This window comes from Sparus aurata, chromosome 16 (genome assembly GCF_900880675.1).
Source record: "Sparus aurata chromosome 16, fSpaAur1.1, whole genome shotgun sequence".
Taxonomy (NCBI): Eukaryota; Metazoa; Chordata; class Actinopteri; order Spariformes; family Sparidae; genus Sparus; species Sparus aurata.
In genome coordinates this window covers 9917010-9943436 of record NC_044202.1, presented here as the reverse complement: position 1 = coordinate 9943436, position 26427 = coordinate 9917010, and the positions used below count along the sequence as shown (strand labels likewise).

The 26427-nt window shown below is 42.9% G+C and overlaps 2 protein-coding genes across 5 annotated transcripts; both read left to right on the top strand.

Annotated features, from left to right (window-relative positions):
- The first annotated feature begins 1753 nt into the window (after positions 1-1753).
- On the top strand, positions 1754-20043 carry fyna (FYN proto-oncogene, Src family tyrosine kinase a). 2 transcript variants are annotated; one of them, XM_030391316.1, is made up of 12 exons: positions 1754-1933; positions 9206-9458; positions 11465-11561; positions 13152-13250; positions 13456-13559; positions 14519-14668; positions 14830-14994; positions 15793-15972; positions 16258-16334; positions 17071-17224; positions 18643-18774; positions 19484-20043. In XM_030391316.1, the coding sequence occupies exons 2-12, from the start codon at positions 9212-9214 to the stop codon at positions 19690-19692; spliced, it is 1614 nt and encodes a 537-aa protein (XP_030247176.1). In that variant the 5' UTR covers positions 1754-1933; positions 9206-9211; the 3' UTR covers positions 19693-20043. The 2 variants fall into 2 exon arrangements, with proteins under 2 accessions (XP_030247176.1, XP_030247175.1); XM_030391315.1 differs by having other exon boundaries at positions 1755-1933; positions 9201-9458.
- A 1281-nt stretch (positions 20044-21324) lies between these two features.
- Positions 21325-26011, top strand: LOC115565797 (adapter protein CIKS-like). Of its 3 annotated transcripts, none has more exons than XM_030391318.1 (10): positions 21325-21923; positions 22088-22534; positions 23016-23155; positions 23907-24057; positions 24246-24442; positions 24773-24861; positions 24958-25026; positions 25295-25399; positions 25494-25568; positions 25686-26011. In XM_030391318.1, exons 2-10 carry the CDS (start codon positions 22122-22124, stop codon positions 25854-25856), a joined length of 1410 nt encoding a protein of 469 aa, XP_030247178.1. In that variant the 5' UTR covers positions 21325-21923; positions 22088-22121; the 3' UTR covers positions 25857-26011. The 3 variants fall into 3 exon arrangements, with proteins under 3 accessions (XP_030247178.1, XP_030247179.1, XP_030247177.1); XM_030391319.1 differs by having other exon boundaries at positions 21325-21963; XM_030391317.1 differs by having other exon boundaries at positions 21325-22534.
- Positions 26012-26427: the final 416 nt, after the last annotated feature.

Genomic DNA, 26427 nt, shown 5'->3' with positions numbered 1-26427 from the left:
TATAATGGAATATATCTGAATTTTCATCTATTGGTTGGACAAAAATATTTGCATAATTTAATGGATATCTTCAGTATTTTCTGACAGTTTAATGACAAAACAATGAACTGAAAACAATGAAAATAATTGTTAGCTGCAGTCTTAACTGGAGTCTCATCGCTGGTTGCAGAGCTGGATGAAATGTTACTGTAGGGTTGTTAGTTTGATTCTCGGTTCTTCCTGCTCACATGTCAAAGCCCGGAACACAATCTTGACTTGTCTGTGTGTTGTCGCTTCCTCGTCCTTAAGTCGCTAATTCAGTCGACCGCGTAAACTTGGAGTGCACGTCTGGCATTCAAACAGCCGCAGCACTGGAGGACTACTGCGTCAGCTGAGGTCACAGGTCAGCACTGCGATTCATAATGGCATTCCTGAGCAGGTTTAAATCCATGTAAATGATCCAAAAATGACATTTTCTAATCTGAGTAGGATTGTTTGCCCCGGTTCATGGGATACATGTTGCATTTGTCTGAATGTTGCTGACGTTTTCATTCATCCAAAAAAGGAAACATTATTCCTCAGTTCCTCTGTTGCTTTGCAAGGTTAATGTGATGACACCTCAACATTACCAGAAATAAGAAGCTGTTAAGTGTTCTCTTTGTGCCTATTGATCTTTAGGGCTTCATTACGGTGGCCCTGAGGGTCAAAACTCAAGAACTTGTCACAAAACACAACAATTCACAATACACATTTCACAAAACACAACAACTCTTCGTGCCAATTGATCCTTATGGCTTCATTACGGTGGCCCTGTGGGTCAAAGCACAAATACATTTCACAAAACAGCATTTAAAAAAACTCAACATTTAGCAAAACACAACAGCATTTTCTAAAGCACAACATTTCACAAACCACAACAGCTCTTTATGTCTATTGATCCTTGGGGCTTCATTGCGGTAGCCCTGAGGGTCAAAGCACAAATGCATTTAACAAAATGCAACATTTTTCTAAACACAACATTATTTCACAAAACATGTGTTGTGTTTTCTCAACGTAGTTGTTTTTTGGTTTTGTTTTTTTACCCTCACCACACTTCTTTTTATGCATATGCAGTTCTTTGAGGTCCAATTGCATTCAAACAAAACTAATCCACTGGACCATCAGGACAAATTGTTGCATACAATGGGATGAAACAGAAACCAGACTAAAATATATAAAGCTCTGTTTGTGTACTGTAATTATTGTGTCCTCCTCTGACTTTCTTGTAGATATTTGAAGACTTTTAAGATGAGAATATGAGAAGAGCCCTGAACGCCTGAACGAAAACAGACAATTTACCACCAACCTTGCCCTGTTTTCCAGCCTCTCCACACAGACGATGAGGGGGGCGGTGTCCTCTTATAAATGGTCATCTGCTATTGGAGGGGAGCGCAGTCAATCACAGCTCGTGGTCGGCGTGGATCCGCATCAGCTGCACGCAATCACAGCTGCGTCAAGACGCACGCAGACGAACCGGAAGCCACACCAGCGTTCGCATGTCAAAATAAAAGCACGGCGGTTGGTCGTTTATAAATCACATGTAGAGCGTGCTAAGCGGTCTTACTTTGACAGAATTAGAGGGGTTTTTATTTTAAATGCAGGTTAAAGACATTAAATCCGCTTTCCTCGTTCGCCTTGACATGGCTCGCCTTGTTTTATTGGGAGAAAAACAGCTTTATTTTGGCGGGATCGAGCGGGGAAGCTGCGTGCGTGGGTTTGCTGCGAACTTGACACTGGCCGCCATCGTCATCATCTGTACGCACGGCGGCGACAGGAGCTCCTGGATCGGCAGGGACGGGTATCCCACCGCTATTCCGCGTCAATGCGAAGGAAAAACACTCACGGAGAGTAGAAAAATATCCCCGAAAAGTCCCCCTGGAGACTCCGATGGATTAATCTGGCTTTTTTTCCTGCGGTAAGCACGCTTTTTTTTTATTGTGTCCTCCTCCCCGCGTTGAATTCCAATCGGTGCACCCGCCTCGTCCCCTATTTTCTGCGCTTGTGTGGAGATGAATTCATTTCGGGAGAGAGAGAGAGAGAGAGGAGAGAGGATAAATACCACATTGTGGCTCGTTGTATCCGCTCATGTCATCCGGCAGATGCTGCGTTGCGTGCGTTTAAAAGGCAACTTTGCCCTCGGAAGGGGGCAGGAGAGAGACTGGTGGTGGTGATGTGGGTGATGTTTTGCAGCGCTCTGATTGTGGAGAGGGGGCTCCTCTCCTTGTGTTGCAGCAGCAGCAGCAGCAGCAGGGATGGATGCGCTGCAGAGCTGAGCTGACCACTGAGGCCAGGCACGCATATGATAAACGCCACAATGGCCTGCAGACAGCCTCATATTGATCCCCCCCCCCTCAACCTCTCCACCAATCCCCCCCACCCCACACACACAAAAAAAATAACTGTCATATGCTTTGAGGTAATTGCATTGCCACGCTGTTAAATATCCAGTTAAAGCTGTCCTAATCGGGTTATCTGATGTGTCTGGAGGTGCAGCCATCCATCTTGTGGGCAAAACACCCGGGGATGGTGCGTGAAAAGCCCTCCCCAGTCTGATCCATGTGCAGTTAAGTTGGGCCAGTAGTTGTTGTTGTGTGATGGATCTGCAAAATGTATGCACTCAGCACCCTGAAGCTGTGTGTGTGTGTGTGTGTGTGTGTGTGTGTGTGTGTGTGTGTGTGTGTGTGTGTGTGTGTGTGTTCAGTCTGTCATTATTCCATGAATGGCTCCACAGCTGGCGTGCGTGATGCAGTTATCAAATGGTGAATGAAAAAAAAGAAAGAAAAGGAGTTGCATATTCTGGTTCATGTAGCGTGATCACTCCACAGCCCCCCTCAGGCCGCTCTCCAACCATACTGCTCAACAGACACATTGGCACGTAGGCTGCTACTTGTGACTTGAGGTTTCAAATGAAAGATGTCACAACAAAAGGTCTCTTTGGTTAAAGCTATCGAACACATCTCTGTTTGTGGTTTTTTTTTCACAATCAGGGCTGCAGCTAATGATTATTTTCATTTATAGTTGCCATAATGAGTTAAGTAGATCAACAGGAAGATGAATCGCAGCAATGCTGATAATCGATTCATCGTTAATCACATTTTTGAGAGAGATGTATATGAAAATGATGGTTTCAGCTTCTCGGATGTGATTGTTTGAACTCAATATCTTTGGGTTTTGGACTGTTGATCAGGCACAACACCATCGTAGTGCGGATGTTTGTTTGTTTTGGGATGTTTTCTGCACATGTTGATTGTTCAAGAATATAATCTGCAGATGAATTGACCGTAAACAAGCGGAAATATTGGTTAGTTTCAGCCCAGTTGTCTTTATTTGATTCGCTGAATACACAAAAGGAGCAGATTGGTCCATGATATGTGAGGATATAGTGGAAAAACATCCATCCTTGTTTGCACTTTCTATCAACCCAAGTGTCTCTCACTTCTACCAGGAAAAAAAAATTAAAAACTCCCAACCCTCCGTCCCTGCAGACCCGCCACATCATTATTTCCAGCGGGTTTCTTACACTGAACATTGCCCTCCGCTTGGCACAAGATCTGGAAAAAGAGCCGTTTAAACCCCCTCAGTACGGACTGACAGGCTGAATCTGCTCCTGTTGGTGGAAAGGGAAAAAAAGGGAAAGAGAGAAAGAGTTAATGTTTTTCTAATTTGCCCTTTTTCTCCCATTTGGAAAATATTCATCTGCTAGGCACGCGTCTCGCTGACTGAGCGGTCCTCTACAATGGGCTCAATGATTTAACAACATGACTCAACGTACTCCACTGTGAACATTGTGACACCGAAAACACAGCGAGGCTTATACCCACACACGTACACGGCGTATGAAGCTCAGCTGTGGGGTTTCGTAACTAGTTCATTCAGAACGTGAAGAATGCTTTGAAAGCCTTAACAGTGTATTTCATTGTGCTGATAATCTTGTGGCGGAGTGAGATGTGGCCATTGTTGTGTTGTTGATTCGCTGAATGAACTCGGTTGTCTTGACATAAGCAAATATTGTAACTATTTAGAGAATGGCGGCCATAAGGAGGAGATCGCCTCGAGTAGTACCGAAACCCAGTAAACACAGCGGCGAGTTCTTTTTTTTTTTTTTTTTTTTGCAAAGGCACACAAGTGAAAATGATCCTCTTTTAGATAACTTCCGTGGTTTAAATGAACAGAACGTTTTCGGAGCTGAATAAGGTCAGTGGGAGCGTGACTCCTGTAGGAGGGGTGTGGGAGGTTTGACCTTGTTTTGTGCCGTGTCAATGATCCGAGTGTAAAGGGACCACACAGTCGAATTGAACAGAGCCGTCTGTGTTGAATTCGCAAATGGCCGTATTCTGATGAGACTCGTATGTTCGTCACAGTTCAATAATGAAGGAGTTCATACGTAAGGAGCACAGTTTAAGGTTTGAAACACTCACGTCAGCTCAGCTTGTTAGCAGTCAAACGGTGAGCTGAAACCATCAACCTGTTATCTTGAACTGTATTAGTATTAGTCAATCTTTTTAGTCAATCTTTTCTGTCATTTTTGAGTCCAGGATTACATCTTCAAATGTATTTGATTGACAGTGGCATAAACACAGGCTTTGTATAGGTCCTTGTAATCCCTGAGATATAGAAATCTAGCCTTGATGAGAGTGGAATGTAGACATGCGTCACTGAAAAGAATATAATTAATAGAAACTGAAGTTCTTTCGACTTTTGTCTTTTGGGAGCTTCTGTAAAGCGTGCTGATTCTCATTCTGAAGAAATAGCAGTGTTGTAATAGCTAATAACCTTTGTCCTCGTCTCAAACAGTGCCTTGTTTTGGTCCCTTTTAACTTGAGGGAATTGGCCAGGGAAGTCACTGAAAAGTCCTTGAGGTGTGTGTGAACCCTGACAACATAAAAAAAGGATAAAATGATCACATCCCAGAAGGTGTCAGGTATTTTCTGGTTGATAAGCCACTTAATCGATGACTAAGTTAACACAATTGTTAATTTGCTGATTAATCGTCTGCGGATCAAGACAAATATTCCAGCTCTAAAGTGAGTCGCCACCAGGGCTCGTCCTCTCGTCTCATTTTGTCCAGACTGCACATCTGTCTGTGTCTCAGGCCGGACTGTCTCCTCTCCATCAATCCCTCAGTTGCGCCGCGTGACCCTGACACGTCTGTCCTTTTTAATTTAGTATATTGATCCAGCGGCTTTACTATAAATGGCCCGGGTATCTCATTATGGCCCCCAGCTCTCCACGTTACTGTAGATGATTAACACTCGTGCCCGCACGGCATCAAAATAAAAGCCGTCATTTGGGAAATTAATTTCCAGTTGATCCCGGCAGCTGTGACTGATGTAGTAGAACTAACCATCACGCTGTTGCTCCGCGCTCAGATAATATTGGCTACTTAATTTCTCTTCACTTCCTGCTGTGGAGGAATCTCGCTGATAAATGCTATCCAACAGATTTGGCCAGACATCAGAGTCAGATTTCATTCTGAATCTCGAGCCAATCAAGATGAGGAGATTTAATGTCTGTCTCATGTGAAAGTCGAGCCCTTCCCCTCTCCCTCTCTCTCCTTGATTCTGCCTCTTGCTATTAACGGTTACGACGCGCCACGTCGCTGCGATCCTGTCCCTGTTGGACCTTCCACATCAGGCCACTGTGGTCCTCTCGGAGGCAAGCTGTTCATTTGGGTCTGAAAATAGCGTGACGATGAGTGTTCTTGCAGGCCGAGGTGGTCATGCGATACCCAGGCAGTGCCACGGAGAGGGAACAAGCCCCGCGGCTGCGATGCCATCATCTGCTTTTTTTGGGGGGGGGGGTGAAAGTTGTGCCGGAGGTCAGGCGCGGGAGTGGAGCGGCCTAGCACGTGGCTGCGTATCTCACCTAAAATCTCAGCGTCGCAGCGGGGCTTTTGTCTTGGAGTTTCGATGTGATCCATAGTGTCGATTCATGCGTGTAATTGAATAACAGAGATATCCCCCTTTGGATGTGATGAACGCCGGTGAAACTGTTACGGTATTATTGTCAAAAATGTGATCAATCTGCCTGTTGCTTTCGATTGCGCCTGACGTGAACTTGATAACTCTAGACTACTGTCTGCTTCCTTCAAAGAAAAATGCTTCCCTGGTCCTTTTTTTCCGGCAACACAACGTGATTCATACACAAATGTTTACCAAACTAACATGCCCAAAAAACACAAAAGGGGGGGGCGGGGAACACACGTATATAAACAATTCAGGATGGCCTAGTTTCTGTGCAGCGGAGTGGTTCCAGATTTGTGAAAGCTGTGGTAGTCCCTGGCCTTTTTTAACTTCAAGAGCAGGAAAGATTTTCATAATCCCCACAGGCAGCACGGCGACGTGAGATCTCCCCTCATTTACTCGGATCCCTTCAGGTGGGGACGCGGTGCTATTTCGATCACTGCAGTTAAAGAGGAAACGCGCCGGAAAACAGACTTTTTTTACCTGTGTTATCATCACAGTCACTTCAGTTTATATTTCCTCGCCCGTGCTGAGTTGTCAGAGATTTAAATATGTTATTAACCCTGCTGTCAGGAAGCAAGAAGCTGGAACGAACTGGTTTTCAGTGGACCGGTTATTAGTATGTTTTAACTTGTAAACACATGAAGGTTTTGTTTTAGACTAATGCAACCTCACCGTTTACCTTCCCTTCTCGGAAAACAAAACCGGTAGCAACTAATGATTATGTTCATTATCTACAAATCTGATGACCAGTTGAGTCATTGTTCTTAGTCTATATGTATCAAATCATCCCAGTTTCCCAGAGCCACAAATTATGTCTTCACGTTGCTTCTTTTTTCCATCCAACAGTCGAAAATCCAACGCCTCTTCATTTACCTCCCTTAACGACAAAGAGAAGCAAGAAATCTTTATGTTTCGGTATCTGGATCCAACAAATTTTGTTTCAAAAATGCAGATTGATAAAGACCATCAAAATAGTTGGCTATCATATTCGGAACATTCTGTTTGCAAAACTTATCAGTAAAGATTGTGAACGGACTTCACTTTTTTCATATATGCAGTTTTGGAGAGGCTTGTGCGTTTTCCCTTAAATGGAAATGCGTCTTAAGATGGATTTTTTTTTTATTTTCTTTTATTTTTTTTTTTGTACTTACCTGCTATAAAGTAGAGACAGGGCGCCGTAAAATACCAGGCGACAGAAGATGGGGATATTAATGTCAAGGAGGATTATTTGTTATCTCGAGGACCGTCAGAAAAATCAGCATCCGTCCTCCTCCTCCTCGTTGCGTTTCAGCCTGTGGTCTCAGCTTGGGTCTGGGCTTATACTTAAAAAAAAAAAAATGCTTCCTCTGGGCTCGTTTTATTTCGAGGTATTTAATGGGCTTTTATTGGCTGTAATGAATCACAGTGATCTGCTTCTATCTGCAGTGGCTCTGTTCCTCTTTTAGTTAACCAGTGTGAAGCGAGTAAAGGACTGGAGACACTGGAAATCCTGTGCACAGGAGGTACGGTCTGTCTGAATACGTGTTATACGTCCATGCACCTGTGGATATCTGGATGTTTGGACTTTTGATAGTGCGCTTTATGGTTTGAATGTGATTTATAACTCAAGCATCATGTCCACAGACGAATAAGAAAACAGCCCCAGTTGGGCTCTGGTGTCAGTTGTGGTCATATCAGAGCATAATTTGTGTCTTCTGTCTACCCTGTGGCAGTAGACACAGTCTGCAGCAAGTGACACATCTGTTTGCACTTTTTTTTCATTTGGGTTCCTTGCTGGTAAATGTAAAACGACCCCGGAGGAATTTAGCCATACACTGTGCAGCTTTTCCTTTTGCAAACCATTAAGCTCCAGTATCCTTCAGGACGTGCCGCTGATTCCAGCTCATTTTTTGGGGGCTGTAAACTATTTTCCTAGTAGCAAAATAAAAGCTCGTCACATGCTCCAAAAAACCCCCTGTGACATCTTGAAATGTTGTGTCTCGTCCGAGCGGTAGTTCAAACCTTGAAAGTGTGTCGTTTACTGTCGCAGAAGACTAAAACTCACATTTGTGGAGCAGGGACTGGAGATGTTTTGCCATTTTTCTCATAGAAAACATTTGACCTGTTTCAGCTTTAAATCAGATGCAATGATCTGAATCAGTTGGCCTCCAAAATCCTCTTCAGACACGTCATGCTGCTGGCTTATTTGCATCCATCCTGGCCAAACAGTTTTGTCCATATCATCGGCAAAATAAGAAACGGCTGCGTGGATCTAATTCTGTAGCTAAGGGTCAGGAGTGGTGCGCTAGTTTCCCCCTCTCCCCTCCCGTCTGTTGCAGCGCTGGCGTTTGCCCCCTAGCACCACCTCTCTCTCCAGCCACAGCGACTGTAAACAAGTGTGTTTCCAATTAGCCGTCTCCAAAAAGTCAGCTGGCCGCTAAGGCTGATGAAAGACATCGGTGCTGTCTGCCTGTCTCCTCCTTGCCCTGTTGTGCCGGCTCCATGAGCTTCCAGGGTTTAAAAGGGTGGGGATGGGGATCGGGGGGGTGGTGGTGGGGGCCACGGTGAGCCGAAAATGTGCATTAGTTTAACTGGGTCTTTCAAGACGGTAAAGGCTCTTTTTAATTGGCAAAGCAGATTGCAGCGCTGGTTTAGCTCTGCTTTAGTGAGGCCAAATGCTCCGCCGGGCCCCCCTCACGAGACTGAACCGGGGAGTGGTTAGCTGCTAAGCGTACATTCAGGCTTACATTAAGGGTCTCTCTGCGCGTTTTAAAACTCTCTGCCTCTGCATCTATAGATGGGTGTCTGGCTCCTTGTAAAGAAACAACAAAAACAAAGCGCATGCCAACATATAAATGCAGTGGGCGGGCGTAAATTCTTCTCACAAGTGTGGTCGTGCACTGAGATGGGGAAAGTAAACCATAATAAGCAGTGCTGTAAAATTCCTTTATGCCGAGTTTAGATGGATATTCTCAGCTGAAAGTATCTCACAAGAAAACACTGCAGCTCCGTCACATTGTGTCCCTCTGTGTAATTAGTAATGGAGTTTAAAGCATCGTGTTTAATTTCCGCCTAATTGAAAGATTTTTCACAAGGCTCTGTGCGAGTCTCAGAGGAAGCCCTGAAATAATGGAATATTGAATCATAATTTCCCCAATGGAGACGGCTTTTGTGCTATTATTTTACCTACGCGCTAATTTCCCGTCCCTGTGTCTGTCCTGTTCTCTCCACCCACAGAATAGTAGAGAATGGGCTGTGTCCAATGTAAGGATAAGGAAGCAGCGAAACTCACTGATGACCGGGAGACCAGCCTCTCACACAACTCGGGGTACCGCTATGGGTCCGACCCGACGCCGCAGCACTACCCCAGCTTTGGGGTCACCACCATCCCCAACTACAACAACTTCCACACCGGCGCGTCGCAGGGAGTGACCGTGTTCGGAGGGGTCCACACGTCCTCGCAGTCCGGGACGCTTCGGTCTCGGGGCGGAACAGGTGAGGTCTCGGAGGCTTCTTTTGAAATAAGTCTGTGAACGCATGAAAGAGTGAACGTTTGGCTGGTCACCCTGAACATTAAAGCTGTAGCTGTTCTAGCTGTGTATTTACATTTAAGACTTGAGCGTGGTATTGATCTTCTCATCTGACCCTCTGCAAGAAAGCAAATGAGCGTATTTCCCGAAAATGTCGAGATGTTCCTTTAAGACGGGGTGACATTGTGAGTCTGAAAACACGTTGCTGTCACTAAAAAACGGGGTCATATTACAAACAAGCAATTAAAAGATAAATTAAATGTCCGTCTAAGTTGTAAAGCTGTAAAACTTCTTCCGTGAGGACCACTCACTGTCTGGCTCTCGTCCAGCCTCCAATAAAAAAAGGCTGATGTCAGCTTAATGCGCTGAGTGACCGGTAAACAGAGGCTAGTTTTCACTTCAGAATCAACTCCTTTTTTTAAAAAGTCTTTTCCCTCCTGTATTTATTCCTCTCTCTTACGTGTGCCGATATTGTGGCGCTGTGATAAATGCGTGTCCCCGCGCAGAAGATGAATGTCCACTGGCTGAAAGTTAATGGGGAAAAAAAAAAAAGGAGCGACCTAAATTATCACCGCTCCCTCCGCGAGGCACATCTGAGGAACTATAAAGATCAGACGTTGTGCTGAACAGTGCAAAAGTGCCTCCGCGGTGGAGAACCGGGGCTTTACGGTCAGTCTCTTTTCAGATTTGAAACATACATACGATGTGGGATGCATAAGTTAAGAGCATCTTCCTACTTTGATGTCAACTATTCAGGGTTTTTTATTTATTTTTTTTTGCTAGCACAGATAAACACTCTGTGGAGTCAGCACCACGAGCATGTATGAATAAGATATCACTCCAGGAGAGCAGCACTAAGCAACCTTCAAAAATAAACACAACAGAGTCAAAAAACCTCAGCTGACCTCCCTGTGAAGACATCCACATATTTGTGTCTGAGACAGTTTGAGCAGCTCTGGTCACTGTAAAAGTGCGTTTTGGAGGTCACCGGTAATCGTGCGGGGGCTTTCAAGCAGAATTGTAGCTCCGACTGTCCAGGGACGACTCAGATCAAATCAGAAAATGAAATCGCTTTACAGTTTTTGAGGCTTATTAAGAGATACAGGGACTCCAGGGCCGCACTGAATCTCATCAGACAAATCTGATTGGCCTCGACGTTCCTGGAGGACGCGCTCTCTGATGAGGCTTAAAGTCCGATTCGGTTTTGTATGCAAAACAAAAGAGTTTTATTTGTTTGCATACTAAACCTGAAATAATTGATTATTTTTTTCTATCTTTGGTGCCGATGGCCAGCTGTTTCGGTCATCCATTTATTGTAACATTTGGTTAGAGCCTCTTAAATACAAGGATATGCTGCTTTTTCTTTGTCATTTACAATATCAGGGAAAGAGTCTTTGGGTTTTTGGACAAAAGAAGCTATTTAAAGACGTCACTGCTGGCTCTGAGAGATTGTGATGACATTTTCTAGACTGATCGATTTACCCCGCTCCCTCTGTACACATTAAATGATCATCCTAAGGTACCAAAAACACAGTTTATTACTTTCAGGTGATTCTGAAGACATAATTGTGAATATTATACTCCATTTCTGCCAATAGATCCTCCAAAATCCCAGACATTGGACCGTAAAATCAGGGATGATCAATTTGACCAAATGAGAAGAGGAGTTTATGAGATGTTTTGTAAAGATAAAGATTAGATGACATGTGGTGGAGTGAAGCTCTTAATTACTAATTTGTGCGTAACATATGGAAGATACTAATGCCATAGTATGTGAGAAAGCCAAGTAGCAGCGGAAATGGAAGCGAGCGGTAACTCTTCTCGCTGTTTCATGAGCGGCAGCCCATGTGGCGGACAGCTGAACGACGACAACAACAATAACATAAAACCACAATAAAAATCCCAACAATATCTTTCATCCACGCAAGCTCTAACTCTAACCAACACATGACACTCTTTGTTTTCCTGCAGGGGTGACTCTGTTTGTGGCTCTTTATGACTACGAAGCCAGGACCGAGGATGACCTCAGCTTCAGGAAGGGGGAGAGGTTCCAGATCCTCAACAGCACGTAAGTGTGAAAACATCTGCATGACAGCATTCAGGGTGGCGGTCGTGTTTTCCCTCTCTGCTTTTCGTCCCAACGCTGCATTTGGAAACGTTTCACAGGCACAGACAGAAGGATCGGGTCCTGTTATAAACCTGATCTGGCTTATACGGGTTGTGTTACTCGTACAGTCTGACAGACGGGCCGTGTTTTCATGAGCTTTCTGACTGTTTGCATCATAAAAAGGACATGTGTCTTGTTGTAATTGTGATGTAAAACTAGTGACAGAGTTGTTTTTTGCTTTTGCACAATACAAACAACATTGACAGGCGGAAAAAACACTTGAACGTCAGTTTGTAGTCCGGCCCGCTCGGCTGAAGCACATTAAACAGCATGTAAACGCACCATATCGGTCTGGTTAGGTGCTGGTGACGTCCTCACTCTTCAGCACACTGACTGCACATGACATTAGGCTACAGTGCAAGTTTGTTTACTTTCTCTCTTGGCCCTCTGGTAGCCTACCAGCAGCTGTCGATCAAACGGCGACGCCGATGCACACCTCCAGCAGGCTGAGACAAAAAGGAAAAAGGAATACTTGCTATGGATTAAAAAAAAAAAAAATGTTAATGAAAAACAATATCAGTAAGGGAACCAATAACAACTTCAGGGACATTTATGAAAGATATGCACAGAAAATGCTTACAAAACAAGCTTTTATCTGGAGAAGATGGCCAGGCATCAGCTTTGACGTACGCCTAAGACCTCTACGTACTGTATAGCAGAGATGTCTACTGAAGTTAGCACGCTCACCAGCTAGCCCCGGCCCCATTTTGTCCCGTAATAACATTTCCTCCCACAAGAGGCGATAGTATGATATGCTACATAGTCTAATAATAAACTCTCAAAATGTGAAGACAGGACATGTTTTACACTTATTTTCTGATAGAGCCACTTAGTTCAACTTGCTAACTGAGCTACTTGCTAACGGCAGCTAGTGACTATAGCCTACCATGGCTAAAGCAATGAGCCGCGAGTCCAGTATAGTTAGCAGTGGTTAGCAGTTGTGCTGCCTTCTATAGTTGTGTAGCTATAAATGACACCTTTTAAAGATGCATTCCACCACCTATTGTAGATGAGTGCTTGTTAGGTTAAAGAAAGGCATTTGACTTTTTATTATCAGCTCTACTTATATAATATCATCATCTGCTGCAAGACAATAATTGAAATTTCCCAGTATCTGGCTAGTCCTTTATTTGCTCCGTATAGGTTGTGCATCCCTCTCTGATATTTTCCCATTGGACATCTCTCTGTGTTTTAATGATAATAAAACAAATATTAATGACACATTTAAAAAAACATGGTGACATTATTTGGATGACTAAAAGTGATTTCAGTTGGACTCTAGAGAGATGACTCTTAGTGGGAACCCACGCACCACTCAACAACTCGCGGCTTCAAATGTTTCTGTATCTCCGCTCAGCTTTCTCAGAGACGACACAGCCAATAAATCTGATCACCCACGGCGGAGTGTTTATTTGCCTGCATGAATGTTGATCTCCCGGTTTATTCTAACCTGCCTCCATCCTCCATCTCTCTCCATCCTTCTCTCCCCAGCGAGGGAGACTGGTGGGAGGCCCGCTCTCTCACTACAGGTGGAACTGGTTACATTCCCAGCAATTACGTCGCTCCAGTGGACTCGATCCAGGCTGAGGAGTGAGTAAAACTTCTTTTTTATATGAGCACACACTCTCACACAGTCTTCGGGGCATGGCAGCCTCATCAGCAGGGAGAGTGTCATAAATATTTGAGAGCTCATCTCACTGTATTTTGTTAAATGTGGCACATAAAGCACGGAATGTTATGAAAAATGCTTAAACCAAACGTTGCACTTAATTTCCTTCTGTTTTTCTCCCTGCAGTTGGTATTTTGGTAAATTAGGCCGAAAGGACGCAGAGAGGCAACTGCTCTCCAACGGCAACGCCAGAGGCACTTTCCTCATCCGTGAGAGTGAAACAACCAAAGGTACTCTAACTGAGCTGACGTGCTGACTGCTTTTAAAGTTTAGCAAACATACAAGTGTTTGTGAATCAAATATTTAGGAAGACCATACTTAAATACTTAAATGTGCAATGTGGGGGTAGAAGCTGTTTATTTATAGACAAACCTGGACGATACAAGTTAAAATTCAGTTTAAAATCATGTCATTAACAATGTAGTTGCTCCACATTCATTGCCCCAAATCGTCTGCACAATGTGCTTTATATAAGCCTGTGAAAAAAAGAAATCATGCGCTCTCAGTGCTCTGTAATATCATGGTTAAATCTTACCATGCAACTGACGATTATATTCCTTGTCGATTAATCTGTCGACTATTTATCTGATTTATTGATTTGTTTTTGGTCTACAGAATAACAGAAACATGTCTGGAATCAAAATCATCTTTTTATTTAAGGTCTATGCGCATGTAAAAGATTTTGTAAGGTTAAAAGTTCAGAGTCCGCACCAACTGAAGCTCCTCTCTCCCACAGAAAACACTGCTCCTGAAACGCCTCGTCAGTAGTCTCGCTTAAATTCTGTGACTTTGTGTCATCCCACTGCGTCCACCATGTCGTACATTTGCGTAATTTATGCCTTGCTGCTAGTTTGGTACGTTGGAATTGATTCAGCGCTGAAAGGTGTAAGCTGACCAATCAGAGAAGGTTTGGCTTAAAGAGACAGGAGCTTAAACAGAGTTTTTTCAGACAGAGGGGGAATACAGAGCTGCAGCACTGGACTGTATGAGGCAGCTGATGTGTTTTTGAGCACTAAAGCGTGTAAATCTATTCTAGTGGTAATCAAAAATAAAATTAGAAACCTGAAAATTTGGATAAAACAAAAAAAATTGTAGGGAATTCATTTTAATGTTGACAACTAAATGATTAAACGTTGATTCATTGCTGCTAAAGTCTTACCAGAGGTTCTGCTCACTCTGTCTGTTCCAGGGGCCTACTCGCTCTCCATCCAGGACTGGGACGACGTCAAGGGAGATCATGTCAAACACTATAAGATCCGCAAGCTGGACAGTGGAGGCTACTACATCACCACCAGGGCCCAATTTGAGACGCTACAGCAGCTAGTGCAGCACTACTCTGGTGAGACTCTTCTGCAGTTATAAGTGGATGAATAAAAAAAGGAAAAAAAGAAAAACCTCCTGACATGATAAATCTGCTTTCCCTCTCATAAATGTACAATGTCATGTGGTTTTATGCTTCTTTAACATCTTTTAAAATTCAAACTGCAACGCTTGATCCAGCTAGGGCCGCGGGGCTGTGCTGCCGACTGATCGTGCCGTGCCACAAAGGCATGCCCCGTCTGACCGACCTGTCCGTCAAAACCAAAGACGTGTGGGAGATCCCGCGGGAGTCGCTGCAGCTCATCAAGCGTCTCGGCAACGGCCAGTTCGGAGAGGTCTGGATGGGTGCGTATCTTTTTTTGGCACAAAGGAAGAGTTGGACAGCTGTGAGCGGTGTTTTGCGAAACATGCTGTATGTGTTGGATCATTCAGCACCAACACCCAGATAATGTTACACACAGAGAGAGGAGTGTTTGGCAGTGATTTCATTTAGAAATTGGGACGCTGGATGCGACTCTGCATGATCTCAGTGTCCATTTCCGTGGAACCTCCCATGAATTTTGATCGAATTCGGGATCTGAACGGGCCGTCTGACCTCGTAAACCACGGTCCATGTGGTATTTTCTATATTTCATTAAGTTTCTTTGACACGGCCTATCAGAACTCATTCAGGCAGATGCTGTTTTGGTTCAGTTCAGTTCAATAAAACATAACTTGTCCCACATTGGAAAATGAAGGGCTCCATGTGTATCTCATTCAGTGACATCAAAATGTGTTTGTACCACAGACATAAAGTCAAATCCTGTAATAGATTCTTTATAGTTAAGTTTTCAACTGGAAATATCTTTTTCATCTAGCGCAGAGCTTTATTCAAGTCTTGAAAGCTCGAAGAAGATGTGGAGAGGAAGGGAGTTTCCATTTCTAAATTAAAAAAATAACTGGGTGCTGTCTTCAGCTATTTTTGTATATTACTGATGCTTTTATTTTGGTAGATTTTTTATATGACTGTATTTTCATGAGTTTTCTGGTGTTGCACCACGATAGATGAATATCTCCCTTTCAAATTAAAATCCTCCAAAACTTCCACTTTCTAACCTCTGGAGAAATACCCTTAAACAACCTCTTTTTTGTTTCTGTTGTCAGGCACGTGGAACGGCACCACCAAGGTGGCTGTCAAGACTCTGAAGCCCGGCACCATGTCGCCTGAGTCCTTCCTGGAGGAAGCTCAGATCATGAAGAAGCTCCGGCACGACAAGCTGGTGCAGCTGTACGCCGTGGTGTCCGAAGAGCCCATCTATATCGTCACTGAGTACATGAACAAGGGTAGGTGCTGTTTCAAACTGACCGAGTAGAAAAAAAAAAAAAAAGACACTATGAATATTACATACATGCATCTGTGCACACACCTACTCACTGTTTGCATAATTAATGCATCTGCATGGACAGTACAGTGTGTGTCCTACTTTACTGCATGGTGCTCTGTCTTAGAGACCCTCAGTTACCACAGCAATAAGTTAACAAATAAAAATATGTGGCAGGAATCCCAGACTTCAGTTTTGATCCAAGATCCAACCGATCCTAACAATTTTTTCTTTCTTCTGGTTTTAGGGAGTTTGCTTGACTTCCTTAAGGATGGAGAAGGACGAGGCCTCAAACTGCCAAATCTAGTGGACATGGCAGCTCAGGTACAAACAAGCAAAAGCAGTAAAACATAATCTGAGATCTTGATGCCGTGAACTCTTTGAAAGATGTTATTTCCAACAGCCGGATTCGCTTTAATCTCAAGCTGTTACCGGTTTATTCATTCAAGCTCAGTGTTGGAAATTCAAAGCCATTTCATCTCGATGTTACGCCACAGTTTACAGTTTCATGAGACAAAATAGGCCTGTGATTGTCTTGAATTAAAGCCATGTCCATGCATACAATGGTATTTCTCAAAACAAAGTTTGTTTTCTGTGTTTTGGCCTAGGATACTCACACAAACATCATTTTAGATCACTGAAAACTGACCTTTTGGCAAGATCTTTCCAAGGTGAAGATATTCAGAATACTCCATTTTCAGTGTTTACGCCTGGAAGCGACGAGGACGCGTCATAGCAAATGTGAACTTGGAGTATGGGTTATGATATGGGGGTATTTTGGAAAAGAGAGACAAAAATGGCTGCTACCTAATTTGAAGCTGTGATTTATCTCTTCCTGTCAGCCGATAAGCAATCATATCTGACAATTATTTTGCAAATATTGCAAATCTATTGGGGCTTCTTTTGAGATATCCTTCTCTCATTGGCAGCCCCACTTTTGAGGATTATAAACAGGCTGTTATCTATGTAGAAAATCCTTATTAGTACAAATGTAATCCCCTTGAAACTGTGATCAGTGATATGATGTTCACTGGAAAAAAAAATGACTCCCATTTCCCAGGTGGCAGCAGGCATGGCATATATCGAGAGGATGAACTACATCCACAGAGACCTGCGCTCTGCCAACATCCTCGTCGGAGAAAGTCTGGTGTGCAAGATCGCAGACTTCGGTCTGGCCCGGCTCATCGAGGACAACGAATACACAGCAAGACAAGGTAGGAAAAACTTAACGAAAAGCCGGTGCAGCCCAAACCTGCAGGCCTAAGTTCATACTACTGTTTGCTTTAAATGAGGGTGTACCATTACCATTTAGAGAATGTTTTAGCTTGTAAAGACCTGAGTAATGTATAATTTAGTTGTCCAATCGAACAGCAATCAACTATGTAAAACAGGAAGTATTTTGAAGCATCACAAGCTTGTACATGACAGCAACAAAGATTTACGGTTTCCAAAAGCCAAAAAATGGTTTAAACTTGATTTCCAATCGTTTGTAAGTGTAGGTATCACTTTTATTTATACATGCATGCACGGAGGAATATGTCTCTCGTGGTTAGCAGCATCCATACAGTTCAGACCAGAGGTAGTGGCACGCTACTTAACAACTCGGAGCACACGGTTGACACAATTTGCACCAAAATCCTAATCCTTCACAGAGTCTTATCTGCAAACAAAGACTAACACTTGTTGTTTTTATTCAGTTTGACTTACACTTTCCAAGGATATCATCACCTCTGATTTCCATTTTGAAAGAACATCCATAAATCAGCTTGGATTTCAGAGAAAAATGACTCTTTATCTTGCAAAACTTCAGTAAAAAAGTAAGTCAGTGATAGTTCAATAGATTCCGTGGTTGCACTGTTTCACAATGTTTTTGTAGTATTCTTCCCAGTTCCAAACCACAGCATCCTGTTGTCAGAGGAAAAAGTTTTCAGGCCGGTAAATGTCATGCTCCATTTAGTCGATACCGGGACACAATTCACGCACAACCGCGCACACACACACACACACACACACACACACACACACACACACAGACTTTTCGGAATAACTCCAGTAAATGAGCAGGAATTTGTCTCGGTGACACATGTGGGGGGAAAAAAACGGCGCACATGTGGCCACAGCATGGCGCAAAAACAACAAATATCACATTTATGCAAGGGCACAGTGCAGATGTTAAGATACAACACATGTTGAACACAAACTCTGTTACTTAATTGTGTACCTTGCAAGAAGGATGAGAAATGAACTTAACATTGTTCCCCTCGGACTGTGTTGGCAGACGTCAACTGCATCAGGGGCGACTTCCACACTCTGTTAGTCACCCTGTCAACACGTTCACTCATTTGTTAGTGATTTACATGTTTGCTTGTTCAACCTGGGCCAAGTGTGAACTAATACGAGCAGAGAGATAATGGAATCGTTCCCTTTTTGTTTTCCCTGGTGGGACGTTATCATGTCCTCATGTCCTCATGTCTCTGTACTAATGAAATCTCAGACGAAAGGGGGGGGGGAATAAAACTCCTTACAGAAGAGACTGACCTACATACTCCTGCTGCTCCTGTAGTGAATTCACCAAAATGTTTTGAGAAAGTTTTGAACATTTGAAAATCACATGTCTGAATTTCTTTTTCAGGGGCAAAGTTTCCGATAAAGTGGACCGCTCCTGAGGCCGCTCTCTACGGGAAATTCACCATCAAGTCCGACGTGTGGTCGTTCGGCATCCTGCTGACGGAGCTGGTGACCAAGGGCAGAGTGCCCTATCCAGGTGAGCGCGTTCAGCTCTGTGGATTATGTAACCGCGTCTCAATTCCAGCTGATTGCATGCGTTTGATTAAGGCAGAGTGTGCGAGAGCGCTTGAGTCCGCGGAGACGCTCGCCATGGCTCTGTATGCTAAAAAAAGAGCAGCGTGTTGCATAATGTACATTAGGACGTGCATTATGCAGAGGAGTGTTCGCCGATGACTGTGTGAACATGCAAAATGTTTTCCTGCGTTTAAGTATTAGAGTATTGGAAGGGGAAAAAAGCAAGCGTGGAATATAATAATGCTCTTATTGCTTTTTATGAGTAGTTTTTCTTCATTTACTTTTGTACTATTATAACCTGTGATTTGAAAGTGATTTATAAAGCCCTGCACGCCCACACTGGTGTCAAATGCTCAGGCTGATTAAAACTCTGGGTGGCAGTTTTCTGGAGCTATGATGGGCAATATATGAGTGCGAAAAAATGAGATGATTTTTCGATTATCATTGTGCTCAAGTAGGGCTGCAACTAAAACTGTTTTGTTATAAATGTATCTGCGTATAATTTTTGTTTTTGCCAATAAAAAACTTTGAAAAATAGTGAAAAATAGCTCTAATAATGTCCCGCTGCACAAAGGGATGTCTTGTTTGGTCAGCCCAACTGTCCAAATGCTTAGACTGTCCGCAGACTGATTTTTCAGCCACATTTTTGCCTTCATGTCCCCTCTCTCCAGGCATGAACAACCGCGAGGTGCTGGAGCAGGTGGAGCGAGGCTACCGGATGCCGTGCCCGCAGGACTGCCCCACGTCCCTGCACGAGCTGATGGTGCAGTGCTGGAAGAAGGACCCGGAGGAGAGGCCCACCTTCGAGTACCTGCAGGCCTTTTTGGAGGACTACTTCACTGCCACGGAGCCTCAGTACCAGCCGGGGGACAACCTCTGAGCACCGCTGCCTTCATCTCATGTCATTTCACCGGCTCTCCACCAGGGGTAGCCAGACTCCACCCGTTCTCTCTCTCTCTCTCGCTCCCTCTCTCTCTCATCCTGTGGCTGTGACGATCTTTTGAAAAAAAAAAAAAAAAAAGCTCATCGACTGACTTCTTTGACTTCCAAGCTTCAACACAAAACTGGGAGCCCTGACAGCAAACTGACTATCAAATCAAGGGATGTTTTTTTTGAAGAGGGGGCACTGAGGCGACCGAGGAGTTAAAAAATAATACAAAAAAAAAAGACTGCCATGGATGAACGAGATGAGTTATGTTGTGTAACTTGTATGTAATGTAAATATAAATTGCTTGTTTACTTATCTCCTTCTTTTTTTTTTTTTTTTTTTTTTTTCGGTTTCATTTTATATTACTTTTGATATTTTGGAAATGTGTGGATTTTTTTTTTTAATCCAACGTCGAAAAAGTTAATTCAGATTAACGGCTTGTAGGAAAAAGAAGAAAAAAAACAAGTGTGAAGCTCACAAGTTGGTAACAAAAAACGTGACATAATAATTGTAGGAATGGTAATAGTTAGACATCGTGGACCGGAGTGGAAGTCCACCGACCTTTTTTACGAGGTTAATATAACAATACTGCTCTCCTCTTCTCAAGGAACTTAGATGTACTATAACACCTGTTCTTGCCTTTTCATGTTTAGTAATATTCTTATAACGTAAGGGAATGCCTTCATGCTTTCTACACACTAACTTAAGTGCATCATGGACTCTTCCAGCCAAACGTGTATGCCATCTGCACTCGTATTAAGTGCATTCATCGCATTTCAGCTTCGGCCAATGATTTATAGATCGGCTTAAAAGCGACTTTTAGTTTTTCGTGCAACTGCAAACCATTGTTTTTTCGGCTGACTGCTTATTATACTGGCGATATTTTAAAAATGTGTGTTGCATTATTGTACGGCAGCGGGCTGTGTAAGGAAAATCCTCGTCTTTTTTCGCTTCGGCAGCCGAGCAGACAAACAAAACTGCCACTCACATCATGACAGGAAATGAAGGAGGCGTACCTGTGTTTGTCCCTCCATAATGTGTACCTGGAAAAAATAACATGTTGTTTGTTTTACGAGACCAGACATGTTTATTCCACTGTATTATTTCGCTCGGCCAGTCTCACGTGTCGTCAGTTTGACATGATTACGGTGTGTGATTTTTCTCTCCAGGGGGGAAATCTGCAGCTTGCGATGACATTTTCTCAGACTTCTCCCCGTGGGGTGAGAAGGTGCATTCAAAGACCCCATCTCTTTGTATTTTTTTTGGTTTGTTTTTGTTTCCTTTCCATGGGTGGAAAAGTGAGCCAAAACTAGTTTTTGAACCACTTTTGTTTGACCCCCAATTCTGTAGATGTACAGAAAAATGTTTTTTTTTTTGGTCTCTGCATTATTTATTTTCTGTCTGTTACTTGTACACAACTGGTTTTGAAATAAACAATCTTGCCATCATCTGTTCCTGTGGATTCACCACTTAAGAAAATGATTAACACCCCACACCTGTCGGGAACATCTGTTTTCATAGCTTTCTAGGCTATTAATGTACACACAAGACCGCAGGTTTTGCGTTTTCCATCATTTATGTTTGAATAGACACACCTTGAAATGGCTGTGGCGTTTGTGAGAGTGTTTCTTTGTGGTTTCCCCTGAGGCTGAACATGACACAAAGTCAACACCTCTGAACTCAGAATATATGCAAATCACTTAGGAGATCTGCCCGGCAATTGGAGAGCAGTCAACTGGAAACAGGAGAGAGGAGCTTGATTCTTTATTTTAACCTGTTTCATTCCGGTTTATTGCACATTTTCTAGCATCATGAATTGTTTTTAACATCCAAAACATTCAGCTGTGGAATTTAGTTGTGCATGTGGCCACTTGTTGACCATTTGATCACACATCTGTGCTGACATACCACTCCTGTTTCATTCTTTCGCTGGGTAATATTCCTTTGTAAATCATTCCAACCAAACCCTTTTTGAAGAATCAACTCCGAGAGTGAGACTGCACTTTTAAAGGTTATCCTCTCCAGCTAAACTCTTCAGGCCGATCTGGCTGTGCAGCACAGAAACACTACATTCTTGTCTCTGATTGGACGTAACTGAAGCGGGGAAGAATTTGCATATAACAGGCTGAAACAGACGCAAGCCTCTGCACCCACAGGAGAGAAAAGAATCCCTCAGAGAACCGGTAGGTTATTGTTACCCTTTCTTCAGTCTCCTTCAGTCCGGTAAGACGTTTTATGTAAGAACATCGTGTCTTGTGATATGCGCATTAGAAATGTCCTAGTTGAACTGTATTGTAACCATTTTGCTGACTTGCAAAGACATGTTTTCTGCTTCTGTTCTTTGCAGGACTGCAGGCTTCTGCCAAAGTCTCCGGGTTAAGATGGAGCAATCTGAAAAAGCACCAGAACTGAAGTCCACCACAAATAAATCAGGAAATTCCCCTCGAGCTTTAAGCCCGGCAGTCAAAGTGAACCAGATATTTCATGCAAATCCACGTCATGATGCATTCCCAACAAGCTGTTCCATGGATGCAGATTATTTCTGCTACAAAAGTCCATGCAAAGTTGGACAAGTCAACACAGAGTTTGGTCAGCCTGCTCGAGAGCTGCTGCAGCTCAGAGAGCCACAAGGTGGAGGGGCGACTCCTGCCTGGATGAACCTCCGTCATCACCTTCCTGGTGGCCTTTGTCCTGCAGGAACCAGGCAGCCTGACACCAGAGGAGAGAGCTGTTGCTGGAACTGTGGATCAAGCCCGAGTGGAACAGCAAGGAGAGAAAACAGAGGATCAACTAGGTGAGGAACTATTTTCTTCAAGGACTGTATGAGGTAAAATCCTTTACATATTTTAAAGATCCTGGTTTAAGAAAATATTTTTGTGTTTTTGTTTCATTACTCCACTTGGTTGATATCAACTTAAAGACTTATCTTTAAATGTGAGGAAATCAATGGGACGGTAGGACAGTATTTAAAAGCCTACACTTTTGTCAATCCCTTTTTGAACAGTGACTCAACCTAGAACCAGGCTCCATGTAACACTTAACACTTCAACTTTCATTTAAAAAAAAGAAAAAGAAAAGAAAAATAGAAAAGATCGATGGATAATCAAACTTGGAGTCATTTTTCTTATTCCGTATTTCTGGAATGTGGATGTGAATGGAAAATGAAATGTGTATTTTTGATTAATGGTCCCTTCAGCCTCATTACATGTGTGCTAGAGTTATCTTTATCTCTCTGCTGAGGGTTATGCATATGAATATTTTTTTTTTATATTCAGGGGTGAGGATGAAAACAATTCTTGGGTTCATCTTGAGAGCGACGAGGAGGATCTTGAGCGTCCGTTGCCGTTAAGATCTGACGATGAGTTGCGGCACTACAATCCTTATATACCTCCCCATCAGTACATGCACAACTTCAGTAAGGACATTTCTATTGTGTATAATCAAGTGTAAAAATATAGTTTAGTGTATGTAAATTTCTAAAGTAAATGATGTGTGTATTTACCAGTATGTACTGGAAAGTATGAGTCGACTGATTATTGTCCAGGCTGATTATCTGACCTAGGATAATCAGCACTTGTCTGATTATCAATTATTTTGATGATCAGTATTTTTTTTTTTTTTAAATCTGATTACAAAAAAGTGCTACTTTGGCTCTGATGCGTCATGCATGCTGCAGAGACAAAGCAATAGTTGGCTCCAAAATGTAGTGGAGTGGAAGTATAAAGTCACAGAAAATGGAGATACTTAAGTAAAATACTTGAATAAATGTACTTAATAACATTCCTTCACTGCTGTTGGGTATTTTTAACCTTTTTCCTTATTACATTTTGGTCGGTTCGTGTCAAATATGTTGCCTGTAAAATGCGAGTACGTTCAGATTAAATGTAGTGGAGTGAAAAGTGAAAAATATATCAGTCGGAGTCACAGAAAATGGGAGCACTCAAGCAAAGTACATGTTGCTAAAACTTTAGAGTTCCTCAGTGAATGCCTGGTTGCTTTACACCACTGTCATTAGCAGCAGTTTTATATTTATTAAAAAAACAAGTGGACAAGTTAAGCCTATTTGTATTTCAGCTGGGATCCTCCTGTTCTCTATCCTGTGGCCTTTTTAGGCATTTTCTGCTTTGTTATTCTTTCACAAAGAAATGTTTCATCTTTCACCCCAGACCTTCGTCACACTATGGATGCCAGGTGTTATCACTCTGCACTTGAAGGGCAGTACAACTTCAGTCCAATCAATAGATACCCACCGCCTCCTCCATGTCACCACTCTGCACCCTGCCAGGGCAGAAGACCCTGGGAGAACCCCCAAAACAAGTATGAAAAGAAGTCACCGGTCGCTGCTTTACACAAAGTTCCCCTAAGCTATGCGGTTAATGTTTATGTTAAAATAGCAGTGTGCCAGATGCTGCCGCAGTACGTACTTTGCATATTAGACGGAGCCATCATATGTCAGCATGATTCAACAGAACCCTTTTGTTTATTTTTCTTCCTCGCCGCTTCAGGCTCCAACATCATGACAACTTCATGAATGACAGCCTGGCTCAGGGAAGCGTGTCGGTGAACGTGCCTCAGTTCTACACCCCCCCTGTGGAGGGCATGTCCCAGGTCAGCGTGATGAACCTGACCTCGGCAGGGGCAGAGGCGTCCATGTCGCATCCACACGAGAAGAGAAGAACCATCAGTCTGCCCGATGTGTGCCGTGAGTCCTCTCATTTAAAAGGAGGTGCTCATGTTTTGGGAGTCTGATTTTGGCAACTTGCTTTATATGTAAGCAAAGTAAGGTAATTATGCAGGGCGAAGTTTGTGTGGGCAATTAGCAATTAGAACAAAATGAAAGAAACAGTTTTCAGCGACATCCAGTGACAAACTTAAACCCACCACAAAGAACACATTTCAATATAGCAACAAAAACACAGTGTTACAACTTAAATTCAGGTCAAGGCATATGGTGTTACTGTTTTTCTGGAAAATAAGTGTGATTTGCTGAATGTTTGGACTTATTTTGATTTATGATCTCCTCTCTTCTCAGGAAATGTTTTTATAACTTATTCCTCGGATGTTTCTTCAGAGATAGTCCCCTTTGTGGACTTCCTCACAATGCAAGGGTTTCGAACAGCTGTAAGCGACTTCCTCTTGAACCAAAAGTCAGATAACTAAAGAAAAAAAAAACGTATTTTGACATCTCACTTACAGCCCTGAACTTTAAATTCACAGATTGACATATTTGACAACCCCATCAGACGCATGGATATCAACAAGTGGGAGGACAGTCACCTGAAAGATGTAAGTTTAAAATGCTTTTTAAACTTGCACAGGCTTGTTTAGATTACTGTTGTTCTATGATTACACAAGTCTTTGAAGTGCAAAAGTATTACTGGATAAAAATGTATGATTCTAAACACAGATTCAGACTAAATCTGACTTTAATAGTTAAATAAAAGTTCCAGATTCTCTCTTTTTTTTAATTTGCTTCAAACTTTTGTACTGAAGTCGTCTTTTCAGGCATTATGTGTGTGAACATGTCTTAGCTGTGCTTTTTTTTTTCTTACAGCCTTCAACCCTGATTATCATCGCCATCAGTGAAAAGTACAAGGCAGACATCGAAGGCTCTACAATGGACAGACACGGTCTGCACACTAGATACATTCACACCATGGTGAGAGCCTGATTGCCTTCGTTTTTTTTTCAAATGAGACATCACTGAAAAGAACTTCTAATATGTGTTTCCATTTTGAATATAACTTTGCCAGATGCAGAATGAATTCATCCAGCAAGGCAGCTTGAATTTTAGATTCATACCAGTTCTCTTCCTCAATGCGTCCCAGGTCAGACAGAAGTTTTATCAAATAACAGAGCTTTTTTTTTTTTTTACCGTGTAGTTTTGCAGTTATTCAAATATTTTCCCACCCTTATCGTCCTCTGTTTTTCGTTTATCTATGCAGAAGCACGTCCCATGCTGGCTCCAGAACACGCGTGTTTACCGCTGGCCTCAGGACACTGAAGATTTACTGCTTCGGCTCCTGAGGGAGGAGCGATATGTTCCCCCTCCTGTGCCGATGGAGCTCACCCTCATCATCAGGCCCGTGACCCCCACCTCTGCAGGCACACTGTAAATCCGCGGCTGTTTTGTAAATCCGCGGCTGTTTTGTAAATGCGCGTGTCAGTTTTTTGACGACTGTAGTATTGTGCGTGATTGACGATGCGTTGTGTCTAATGTACAGATGTTTTTCAGTTGCTTGAATAAACCTTCTTTCTTTGCGTATCTGTACACGATGTGTTCACGCTGGTGGAGTGACTCTGGGGATGGCAATGTCTGCAATTTAAACAAAATAAAAATGTATACATGTTGCTCTTGCAGGTTGCTTAAAGGGTCACAAGATGATCTGGATGAGGACCCGTTTTGGGTTCAGTGGTGAGGTAGTGTGTAATTTTGGAAATGTGTTTATTTAGCTGTCACATATGAGCAAATGTGTGCAAAAGTGTGAAAGTGAAGGGTTACACAACAAACCCCCCTGAACAAAACAAATCACATGAGCACCACCAGCAGAGAAGGAAGAGACCGACAATGTTTAAGCGTAGTGTTTCCAGCTGTGTGTCGTCCGTTCCTCTTCTTGGGCACCTGATTTGTTCCAGTTTGATGGGCAGCACCAGTAGGGGCGCCCAGTTCATCCAACTGATCTTACT

Coding starts and splice junctions, on each gene's coding strand:
- LOC115565797 (XM_030391317.1), top strand. CDS start 22,062: ATGTTTTCTGCTTCTGTTCTTTGCAGGACTGCAGGCTTCTGCCAAAGT. Junction 23,156..23,906: donor TCAGTACATGCACAACTTCA/GTAAGGACATTT, acceptor CTTTCACCCCAG/ACCTTCGTCACACTATGGAT. Junction 25,027..25,294: donor AGGACAGTCACCTGAAAGAT/GTAAGTTTAAAA, acceptor TTTTTCTTACAG/CCTTCAACCCTGATTATCAT.
- fyna (XM_030391316.1), top strand. CDS start 9,212: ATGGGCTGTGTCCAATGTAAGGATAAGGAAGCAGCGAAACTCACTGAT. Junction 14,995..15,792: donor GTTCGGAGAGGTCTGGATGG/GTGCGTATCTTT, acceptor TTCTGTTGTCAG/GCACGTGGAACGGCACCACC. Junction 18,775..19,483: donor GGGCAGAGTGCCCTATCCAG/GTGAGCGCGTTC, acceptor CCCTCTCTCCAG/GCATGAACAACCGCGAGGTG.